General features: G+C 43.6%; 1 protein-coding gene across 4 annotated transcripts in view; it reads right to left on the bottom strand.

Moving 5' to 3' along the window:
• Positions 1-11,876, bottom strand: part of unm_sa34860 (un-named sa34860) — a 57,352-nt gene that overhangs the window by 36,227 nt on the left and 9,249 nt on the right. For 3 of the 4 annotated variants that reach the window (XM_089020091.1, XM_089020090.1, XM_089020094.1), the window contains exon 3: positions 2,205-2,621. In XM_089020091.1, the coding sequence (XP_088876217.1) occupies positions 2,205-2,292 (88 nt within the window). In that variant the 5' untranslated portion in view covers positions 2,293-2,621. Of the gene's footprint in view, positions 1-2,204; positions 2,622-2,860; positions 3,003-11,876 lie in introns of all 4 variants that reach the window. The other variant, XM_089020093.1, reaches the window with a different exon arrangement.

Below are 11,876 nucleotides of genomic sequence, written 5' to 3'. Positions count from 1 at the left end.
AGCTAATAAGTACCCAGCTGCATAACTAGCTAGCTAGCCAGATAGCTAATAGATAGAAAATAGATAGCCAGCTAGGTAGCTAGCTAATATCTAGCAAATAGATAGCTAGCTAGGTAGCTAGATAGATAGCACATAGATAGCAAATGGATAGCAAATAGATAGTCAATGTCAAAGCCACGGGCCACATTGTAGTTCCAGTTTAATCTTGGGGGCCGTTAAGAATTTGGGGAAGCCTTTAGAAGATTTCTTCCCCCCCACATATTTCATATAGAGCGCATAACAAATTAATCAATGTCGTTTTCAAATTTGAAGTAAAAAATAATGACAGTTGTTGTGATTTTCATGTGACAATTTGAAATTTGGGTGCCAACTTTAGCCAACATTATGAAATTTCACAAGTTTGATTTGCTTTTGCGGGCCGAATAAAATGAGGTGGTGGGCCAGATTTGGCCCGCGTGCCTTAACTTTGACACCTGTGCTTTAAGGCAACGAGCGATGACTCGGCACATTTTTATTTGATGTGCTTTGCATATTTGTTCAAAGAAGAAAAATATGTACAAGTAACATCCGACTTACGAACGGCTCGACTTACGACCCGTACTTACGACCACATTTTTAAAATCTTAATTCTACGACAACGCGTCCGACAATTTTGGCCAGCCAGCATCTCACTCTCGCACAGCAATCGACTGTGTGATGGCACCAGAGGGGGGGGGGGTTCACCGGTCATTTAGCCTCCGAGTCTCTAGTCAGCATTTTCGATGAATTCCGACTTACCACCATTTTGACTTACCACCGTTTGGTCGGAACGGAACCCGGTCGTAAGTCGGATGTTACGTATATATGATACAGTAAAGTCTCGTTATATCGATATCGGATATATCGATAGTCCCGGTTATATCGATACTATTTCTATGCACACACGGAGAAAATTACATGCAAACAGGGTCGGATATATCGATAGTCCCGGTTATATCGATATTTTTTTGGACTCCCTTGAATATCGATATAACGAGACTTTACTGTATATACAAATAAATAAATACATCAATAAAAATACATATCTAAATGTATAAAAAAAATATGTAGAGTATATGTGTGAGTAAATAAATCAATCCGGAATGTGAGACTCTGTCCCTTCTCCAAGCCTTGTCCTCCACACTGGGCTAGTCTTCAAGTCTGAGAATAATAAAAGATGTCCTTTGGCGCAGACGACTGCAACTAATGAGGCCATAAAGAAGCGATAAGCCATGCTGAACTCCATCGTGTCCGCTTTCACGCTACCTTCAAGCGCTTAACTCACGCCAATGATCTACTCGGGGGCGTTCGCAAAAGTCGTTGTTGACCAAAGGGCCCTTTCGCTGTTGCCTTGCTCTTCTTTCAAAGATACAGCACACAGATGCCATTTTAATAGCGGGTATTTTGGGCACATTGGAGAAAAAAAAAGGACTTTGACCCTTGCATTTCACTCATTCCCGAATTTATTCAAGAATTGAAAATATGACGTAGAGCGCCATTCCCCAATTACTTTGGCTTTTGTTTTTTCTTGCTTAGTTGCTGTTTTCTACTTCTTTCTTTCCGTTCATAACTTTGCTGCTGTAAAATGTCAATTTCTCCACTGCGAGATGAATAAAGGGACATCCAATCCAATCCAATTAAGACAGCGTGATGTATCAGGTGGATTTCAACAATCCATTGAAAGTAACCCATTTTACGTCCACACAATCGACAAACACTTTCAAGGCAGTCTTAACTTTTTTTCTTTTTCTTTCCCAAATAAATCTATCATGTGAAGAATAAGCTGCTGGTTGAAGAATGCGCTCCCCTTTGCCAACTAAACAAGCTCGACAATAGCCTTCATCTGACGCGATGAGAATCTGCACAGAAAAGCTGCCACTCGCTTCCAGAGTGTCGCGACAGCAGCCGCTTGGAAGCCGCTTGGAAGCCGCTTGGAAGCCGCTTGGAAGCCGCTTGGAAGCCGCTTGGAAGCCGCTTCGAAGCCGCTTGGGAGCCGCTTCGAAGCCGCTTGGGAGCCGCTGGCTTCATCTCAAGTCACTTTGGTTCACGTTTGCACGAGACGAGCACACGATCGGGAACAAGTCATCGGATCGCCGCGTTCGCGCGCAAGGTGGTCCGTCGAATAATTCAACACGTCAGGAGCACGTTAAATTGTAAAAGAGAAGCGAGGCTGACTGACAGCTTACCTTCATTTGCCGGCATGCACCACGCCGCCCTCCAAATCCACGTCCACGCCACCATCGCCGCGACGCAACTCCTTCGACGCGCTTTCATGGCGCGTCCAAAAGCAAAGAAAAAGCCAAAGAAGAGAAAACAAACAGCCGCTTCCGACTCAGCGGCGGCGCGGTGGAATCACGAGTGACGTGACGTGCGTGGAGGGGGTGGAGGGCGTTTGGCGAAGCGAGGGAGGGCTCATATTGCGCGTCGGCGACTCAACTGCTCGAGCACCAGCTGGACTCGAGAGACTGTTGGGTTGACGGTGGTGGGCGGCTCGGGGGCTGAGCCAAACATCCAAAGTAGTCCAATCACGCAGAGCGAGCAGGTCAAGTCCCGCCGCAGGATTCTCCTTGCAAACAAAGGCCACCAAATTCATCCTCGTGGGGCTTTGTGCCAAAAAAAGCGCAGGGGGAAAGAAACAGAGAGACAGATTTCATCAGTACAAAAACAACAATTAACTCAATGCCATTCACAAATTTATTCGGGAATTGAGAATATGACGGAGAGCGGCATTACCAAGGCCTTTGACAATGTTTTTACTTTCCCACAAGGGGGAAGCATTTCCCTTTTGTCCATGTTAGCACTTTGTTCCAGCTTCAGCTTTTGTTAAAGCGCTATATTGTACCTTTATTGGTCTCGCAGTGGAGAAATTGACATTTCACAGCAGCAAAGTGATGAAAGGAAGAGGAAAGGAAAGAAAGAAGTAGAAATAAAGAAATCCAGGAGCTGCAGGAAAGGCAGCCACTCTCGCCGCGCCATCTTGAAGTCTAAAAAACAAAACAAAAAAAATTATAATATGACAACACAAAGACACTGAGTATATTCATTCTTCAGCACTTGCTGTATCTTCTTTGTGACATGAAGCAGCTCTATATGCAAGAGGAGAGGATTAAATCATCCTTTTCAGCAATGGATCAGGGACGTCATAGCTACTACAAGCTAAATGTTGCATCCATTTTGGACAGACGCCCTCATTTCAAGCTCATATAACTCCAGACCCATACCATTTAGATGAAAGAAGAGAGTCTAAGGTTTCTAACGCTGTATTGAAATGGCAATATTCTGTGGGTCCTGCAATTGGAGTGACAATGACAAAAACCCTGGCACTGGAGTGGACACATCTTTGCACATCTTCTGGCAGTGAATGCGTTAAAAATAAGGATTTCATCATAGTCATGTCCACATAGTTGATAGAAACACAGGTTTTATTTGATCACTTTTTTGATATTTTTCTCCATTGTGCTGCTTTTGTGTTTTGTGTTTTTTTTTTTTTGTGTGTGTGTGTGTTTTTTTTTTTTTTGCATGTTGTTGTTCCAGACAGCTTGGCTTGGGCCAAATTAAGGTGTGAATCTATGGTGTCAACTTTAGCAATGGTGACTCACTGACAAGCGTTACTGCACTCCTACTTTTCGCTCTGTTGGTCACTACGCCGTACGCTTCTTCATTTTCTAAACAATGGATTCTTTAGCCCGCCTTCTAGATGCTGCAGTACGGGTGATTAAAAGTCCAAGATAACTGGACACTAAATACTATGATTGATGTCTGTATTTTAACAAGTCATTTTCTACAAAAGTGCAAACACTGCTTACGTCTAGTCATGTTTAAGTCCCGCAGAAATTATCATTGTATTGTATTTTATTTATTATCTATTTATTTTATTATATATATATAGTGTATATATATATTATTGCATTTTATTTATTATTGTATCTATGCTTGTCTGTGACTGTAAAGTGTCCTTGAGAGCTCTGAAAGGCGCTTGAAATAAAATGTATTATTATTATTATTATTATTAAGAAAAGTGTCAATCACAACTGTGCATCATCAACTCTGTCAAAAAATTAATACAACTACACAACACCCTTGTCCAGTCGGTTCAGTTTCATCGAAAATGATGCTTTGATCTTTCATCGAGAACTGCTTCATGTCACAAAGAGGGTACAGCAAGTGCTGAAGAATGAATGACTCTCGGTGCCTTTGTGTTGTTATTTCATTTATTTATTAGTTTTTTGACTTCAAGATGGCGCCGCGAGTTGTGGCTTCCTTTCCACAAGCTTTGTTTTGCTACTTCTTTCTTTCCTTTCCTCTTCCTTTCATAACTTTGCTGCTGTGAAATGTCCATTTCTCCGCTGCGAGACGAATGAAGGTACATCCAATCCAATCCGATCCAAGTCTTCCGACAGTCCGCCGCATGCACTTTGCGGACACTTCCTGTGACCATTTTTTGAAGCCAGATTCCACATTGTGAAATGTGTGAAGCTACGTAGCAGATGGCATCACCTCCTCTTTTGCAAATCATAAACATTCTCACCTTGCGGAGGAAGAAAATACAACCTCAAACACTTCTTGCATGCTCTTCATGTAAACGCTGAGCATCGTAGGTGGAGTACCAGGTTGTTGTGCGTGTGTGTGTGTGTGTGTGTGTGTGTGTGTGCGCGTGTGTGTGTGTGTGTGTGTGTGTGTGTGTGTGTAACAGCGGGTGTGGGGGTGGCGGTGAGATGGCAGGAAAGTGTGTCTTTCAGAAAGTGTTGTTGCTGAATGTTTGTGGAGAAGAATGCCTCCTAAAGCACATTGGCAGATGACGATGGTGAAGATGATGATGTCATTTATTTGTTTTTTAATGGTGTCATTTAGTGTTTATTTTGCTCCCGCAAAAAAACACAAAATAGAACTAGCAAGTAAACATGAGACCAGCGACCATATTTTTTTTTTAATGATTGAAATAAGGAAGCTGTCATGCAAGCATCTTGCGAAGCCATATAAAAATGTATGTATGTCATTATTATTAATTATTATGATTATATTTATTTATTATAATGTATTTAATTATTTATTTAGTTAGTTGGTATATATTTGTTTGTTTATCTGTTCATGTTTTTATTCATTTATTTGTTTTTTTATCCATTTATCAATTCATTCATTTATCTATCTATGTATCTGTCTATGTATGGATTTATATTATTTATGTATTTATTTATTTGTTATTTAGTTAGTTATGATCTGTTAATTTATTTATCCATGTATTTATTTATGTATGCATTTATGTATTTATTTGTCTGTTCATTTATTTGTTTATTTATCCATTTATTTATGAAATCATTCATTCATTCATCCATCTATCAGTCTATCCATCTATTTATTTATTTCTTGATTTGTTTATTTATCCATTTATTTATAAATCCATCCCTCTATTTATTTATTTATCCATTTATTGTTTATTTGTCTGGTCATTTATGTGTTTATCCATTTATTTATGAATTCATTCATTCATCCATCCATCTGTTTATTTCTGTATTTATTGTGTGGAAAAGCAGCGATGTGGCGTGAAACTAAGCCATGCCCTTCAATGTGTGTGACACTTGTTTGTTTTTCCCGAAGGTGTGCAGCACCTGGCTGGACTCCAGCACGCGCCACTGTTTTATTTCCAAACGAGCTAATTGGGTGCAATGAGAGCTGACGGGACCCTGGTGGGCTCGACCATCAACCGTTATTTCTTGCCAGCCCGCTCAGGTGTGACACCAAGGAGGCGGGAATGTCAACCGACAAGTGAACACAAGATGAAAACCACTTTTCAAATGGAAGGAGACCCAAAACGAAGGAGCAAACTGCCCCATTTGAATGATCTTTCATTTTCGTGAACACGTCCGGAGCGCAATTAATGGTCCGGAGCGCAATATGGTCGCCTAGTGCGCAGGAGGCCGCGTTGTAAAACGCAGCTCAATTATCATGAGAGCAATTTCATCCGATTTTCACTGGTGCGGAAAGATGACCCATGGCCACATCGCCGTCCTGCGCCCATCCACGAACTTCCAGTTCGTCATCGCCAGCCAACGAACAAAATGGCGTGTCATCAACCTACAAACAAAGTTTCGCTCTTCTGACTCTTTGGCCTCTCGTTGAACCCGAAAACACACAACTCGTGTTTTCGGGGCTTATCAAGAAAGAAAGCTCCCCAAAATACACACTTGCACACACACACACACATTCATACACACCCCCTTGGGCATGGTTAAGCCCTGCTTAGCAGCTCAGCGAGTCTGGCAGGCACGGCTGCTGATATTCTCGCTCCATTTTCACAGCATGGCGCTCCAAATACTGCTGCTCATTTTATCACTCAACTCAGAATTCACAGAATACAAGTAACATCTGACTTACGACCGGGTTCCGTTCCGACCAAACGGTCGTAAGTCGAAATGGCCGTACGTCGAAATCCATTCAAAATGTTGAAGAGAGACTCGGAGGCTAAATGACTGGCAAACTCTGGTGCCATCACACGGTCAACTGCTGTGTGAGAGTGAGACGCCGGCTTGCTGGCTGGCCACAATTGTTGTACACGTTGCCGGCCTGGCCAGGCGTAGAATTAACATTTTAAAAATAGGGTCTATAGATCGTGGTCATAAGTACGGGTGGTCGTAAATCGAGCTGGCCATAAGCCGGATGTTACCTGGATATAAAAAAATAATATGTGAAAGTAAATCCCTTTTAGCTAATTGTGCAATGGCAATCCTTATCTTAGCATGAACCAAAATTATTATTTTTTTGCGTAACAGGCCTATTAATGAGACTCGGGCGAATTATGACTTCATGTAAGCAGTCACACAAGAATCTCCTTGGACCATGATGTTTGCAGATGACATTGTGATCTGTAGCGAGAACGGGGAACAGGTGGCGGAGAAACTAGAGATGTGGAGATATGCCCTGGAAAGGAGAGGAATGAAGATCAGTCGCAGCAAGACGGAATATATGTGTGTGAATGTGAGAGATCCAAGTGCAAGACTAATGCTACAGGGAGAAGAGATAAAGAAAGTGGAGGATTTTAAGTACTTGGGGTCAACTGTCCAGAGCAATGGAGAGTGTGGAAAAGAGGTGAAGAAACGTGTCCAGGCAGGCTGGAGCGGCTGGAGAAAAATGTCAGGTGTGATGTGTGATAGAAGGGTTTCAGCTAGAATGAAAGGAAAGGTGTATAAACCAGTGGTGAGAGCAGCCGTGATGTTTGGACTGGAGCCAGTGCCACTGAAGAAAAGACAGGAAGCAGAGCTGGAGGTAGCAGAGCTGAAGATGTTGAGGTTTTCTTTGGGAGTGACCAGGTTGGATAGGATCAGGAATGAGTACATTAGAGGGACAACTCATATTAGCAAGAGACTGCACAAATAAGTAGATGCACTGAACCAGAGACTGGGAAGGGTTGGTGGAGCTCAGACGGAAGACTGGAGTGCTTGACTAAGAGCTGCAACAGAATCTGGACTTCATCCAGAACCGGAACGAGGGGTAAAGTCAACGCTGGCTGTTTTGACTGTTTTGCAGCAATGAAACGTCTAAACTTTATTGGGAAAATAGAATTAATTCCAAGGCTTTGTGGGACTCCGCAAGGTTGATACTAAAGGAGTCCGGTAGACAAATGGGAGCCAATGGCAATGGAGCCCAACGGTAGCAAAAAACTATATATTAAAACGCCAGATGGGACTGTGACAGATCCTTTATTTACATCAACTTGCCTGTGTCGTTTATCCTGTGCGTATACATCAGTAATACCGTAATCCCGTTTCGCTGCCTGCGGCTTGGGCTAATTGCAAAGGAAATGAACTGGTGCCCGGTCCAAGCCCATTCATAATGCAGGCAGATATAATATATAGCAGGTCACAACCTGTATTTGATCAAATTATTTGCGTGTCTGACTGTAACTGTGACAAATGGATCATATTACCTTCGAAGTCTACCCCCACTCTGTTCGGAACCTCCAATACCCTCGGTAAACACCGGCAACGGGAAATGAAAACTTCAAAAGGGTCAATTCAGGAAGACTACAAAAAACAAAAAAGGCACCCCCCCGCCCCCCTCAACCGCCTGCCCTCGCCATCTGATACCCGTGTGGCGGTTGCCAGATCTAGTTTGTTCCACCACTCTAACAGCTTGCTTAAGTTTAAAACATGTTGCCGTTCGCCTACGTGAGCTTTCGTGGATCAGAATCATCTTTATTGCCAAGTATGTAGAACACACGAGGAATTTGTCTCCGGTAGAACACGCTGCACTAGTATCATCGTCAAAAAAATTGCCAAGAGGCAGTATAAAGTTCTATTTGGGTAACTGTTTAGAGAGTTAATGGCAATGGGGAAGAAGCTGTTTAAATCTCTCGGTCTGATTGTGTTTAGCCGACGCGTTTACGTATTACAGGAGTTCACTGTATGTTAATACGTCTACTTTTATGGTAGCTTATTCCGAGGCGTGCTGCTAAATTTGACAGCCACCTGCTTTCTATCCCGGTGGTGCCACTATCTCCTGTCGGCTGCACCGAAAAATGTCACCAAAGGATCGCAGATGACTCCCGATCGTCAAACAATGACGTTCTCATCTCCATAATCCCGAAAGAGCGGAGAGGAAGTGAGACGGAGCCTCAGACAGAAGGAGGGAGGAAAGCTAAAAGCAAAGAAGAGCTAGAGAGAGGATTGGGGGCTGCAAATTGGAAGTGTGGCGGCAGGCGCAGGAACGCAGTAGATGAGTACAGCGCAGGAACATGAATACGGAGATTTGAAAACATACACACACGAGAAATAAATATAATAATAATAATACATTTCATGTATAAGTGCCTTTCAAAACTCTCATGGTCACTTTATGGTCACATGATCAGTTTTTCCGCGGGTGAGCAGCGGCAGCCACACGCGCCAGCATTCACTCAACCCGGAAGTAACTCAAATAGATGGAAAGCTAGCTAATAGAAAGCTAGCCAGCCAGATAGACCACTAATAGATAGCTAATAGATACTAACAATACGTATAGCAAATAGATAGCTAAGTAGGTAGCTTGATAGCTAGCCCATTGATAGCTAGCCAGCCAGCTAGAGCACTCATAGAAAGAGGTGTCTCCATATCACACTTTGTTGTTCTTGTCTGGGTGTAAACGATAAGTGAAACGGAAGTAATGGAAGTTTTCCCGTTGCTGCAGATCCCCCCCAACCGCCTCTCATTGCTTGATAAAGATGTCTCAGTTGGACATCCCACTCTCACTTGTTAAGAGTGTCCTCGGGTGTTTGCTGCTTGTCAATTTGACTTTCTCCTGCCTTTAATCTTCTACTTTCTCAATTTCCGCACCCCCCCCCCCACCCCTCCGCCGCCGCCATCTTCTTTGCTGTAAACAGACTGGGTTCCCAGCATCATTCCATCGCCTTCTCTTTCTCTCTCTCTCTCCCCCTCAGTCAACATGTTTTTCGTCACCCTGATTTTTCCTCCACCGTCTCATCCTCCCCTGCAGACCCCCCACAACACCTCTCGGCCCCCACCCGCCCGCTGCGTCTTATGCTGTCCTACTTTCCGCAGCCCACGTTATGAATTATGTGCAACTAGCTGGCTTCATGAAAGAATCATCGAGGCCCATGAAAAATAGATGGCGAGGTGAACAGAAGTGTAGCTTACAAACTGTGTTTACCCTCGCCGCCTTATCCACTGTCTTATCAATTTGACGCAAAAATCTGACTGACTCGTTTTGGCAAACACAACAAAAGAACAAGCAGGAAGCTGAATCAGCAATGGAGAGAAGGTCAAAAAGTACCCCGAGAAAACCCAGCCAAGGATATCCCAAAAAATCCCAATTTGACACAGGGGTGCCTTCGGTCCAATTCAAATGTATTGTAAAGCCATTCGGAGAATGGCAAAGCAGATGTCCGAACAGACGCACACTCCTAAACGAAAGATATTATGGGACAAAAAAGAACAAATTAATCAGAATATCATTGAACAATGCGGGTTCAAATCTGGGTGTGGGATGGGGTTCTCCAAATGTACGAGCTCCCACCCACACAAGCGCCCCGTAGGCAAACGTAGATTTGTACTATTTTCAGTTTGGCAAGCAATCCGTTTCTTCGCCCCGGCGCTCAGAAGGGATTAGCAACTCACAAACAAAGTTTTGGGGGTTTCAGAAATACCCACATAGTTGAATTGGAGTCATGAATCACTATTTGTTTACTCTGCTGTATTTTCCGGAAGATCGGATTATAAGGCGCACCTTCAACGACTAACACATTCTAAAACGTGTTTCCATATACAGTACAAGTAATATCCCACTTACGACCGAGTTCCGTTCCGACCAAATGGTCATAAGTCGAGATCCATTCAAAATGTGGACTAGAGACTCGGAGGCTAAACGACTGGCAAACTCCCCCCTCTGGTGCCATCACACGGTCGATTGCTGTGCGAGCGTGAGATGCTGGCTGGCTGGACAAAATTGTTGTCCGCGTTGCCAGCCTGCTGGCGCGTTGCGGTGCCAGGCGTAGAATTAAAACTGTAAAAAGAGGGTCTGGAGGTCGTGGTCGTAAGTCGAGATGGGCGCAAGTCGGATGTAACCTGTATAAAGCGCAGCGGATTATAAGGCGCATGGTCATTTTTGGAAGAGATTCTAGGCTTTTATGTGTAGTGCGCAAAATACGGAACTGTGTGTGGCAAAGTTCATCAGCTCTGCCTCCATTTTCATTTTGCACGACACTTCAATCAAAGAGTGCAAACGTCACTCCACGCTTGATCTCCCCTTCAGCCAGACCATGAAATACGGCACAAGCGATAACGCATACATTCATGGAAGTCCAATTTTCATGGGTGCTACTAATTAGCAAAGTTCATTTTATAGGAGTGAAGTCCGAAAAAGGTTGAGTGGAAATGAGTCTCTCTCTCTTCCTCTTCCTCTCTCGAACAACAGCTGAAGCTGGAACATGGAAAACAGGAAAATGCTGCCCCCTTGTGGAAAACAAAAAATGCTTTATCGGCACCCAAGTGTGAAAAAAATAAAACCCAAACAATTTGGAGAATGGCGCTCGACGCCATATTTGCAATTCCCGAATCAGTTTGTGATTGGCAGTGAATGATTTACTCTCATTCATTTGTGCTGTGGAGGTCAAAAGGTCAAAATGCCCACGACTGGCGATGAAAGGACTGAGCGCTAATGAATGAAACTTCACTGCCGTAACAATGGTCAAAAAGAGAAAAGGAAGGTTGATTTTTCCAGATGTCAGCTGGCCTGAGGTAACTCTCCTGGCCGCCATGTTTGCGTGCAAACTTCCACTTAGCGAGCGTCGGTGTTCACGGCAGTGTAAACGCGGCCTGAGCGAGCGCGTCTTGATGTGCGACTCGCGGCCAGCGTCTGTTTGCTGGGGTGGATGTGCGCGCTCATGTTTTATGGAGGCTGGCGCTGCGCCTCCAGACAGTTGCTGCGTGTTTTGGCTCAGAGGAAGTGGAGCAATCGCGCAAGGATAAAAACATCACAATATTGTGAAGGAGGAAGGAAGATGGCTGCTGATAGTGTACACAAACACACAGACGCTTGAACGTCCATGCACACACTTATACAGCCATGTCATTTTTGATTATTTTTTTTTGCATATACGCGTCTCCTCATCATAGCTGCGCTCCCCCAACGGGCAGGTCAAACACGCATGCAAACATGTACTTTGTCACCCGAGCATGAGCAAAATAAACAAGTTACACAAAAACGCTGCTTAATATAATTACAGATAAGAGCATTATATGTCACACTATTTGCATGCCGGATGAATACATTAGCCCACATTATCACATTTTTATTTTAGTTTTATTCCCATCACCCTCATCCATATTCCGTCGCCACCTTCCGCCTTTATCTTGATAAAATATTGACTT

Source organism: Hippocampus bargibanti, linkage group LG18 (assembly GCF_051943395.1).
Source record: "Hippocampus bargibanti isolate YZ-2025 linkage group LG18, ASM5194339v1, whole genome shotgun sequence".
Taxonomy (NCBI): domain Eukaryota; kingdom Metazoa; phylum Chordata; class Actinopteri; order Syngnathiformes; family Syngnathidae; genus Hippocampus; species Hippocampus bargibanti.
Note: the sequence above shows the minus strand (reverse complement) of the source record. Positions and strands in the feature narration are given on the sequence as shown.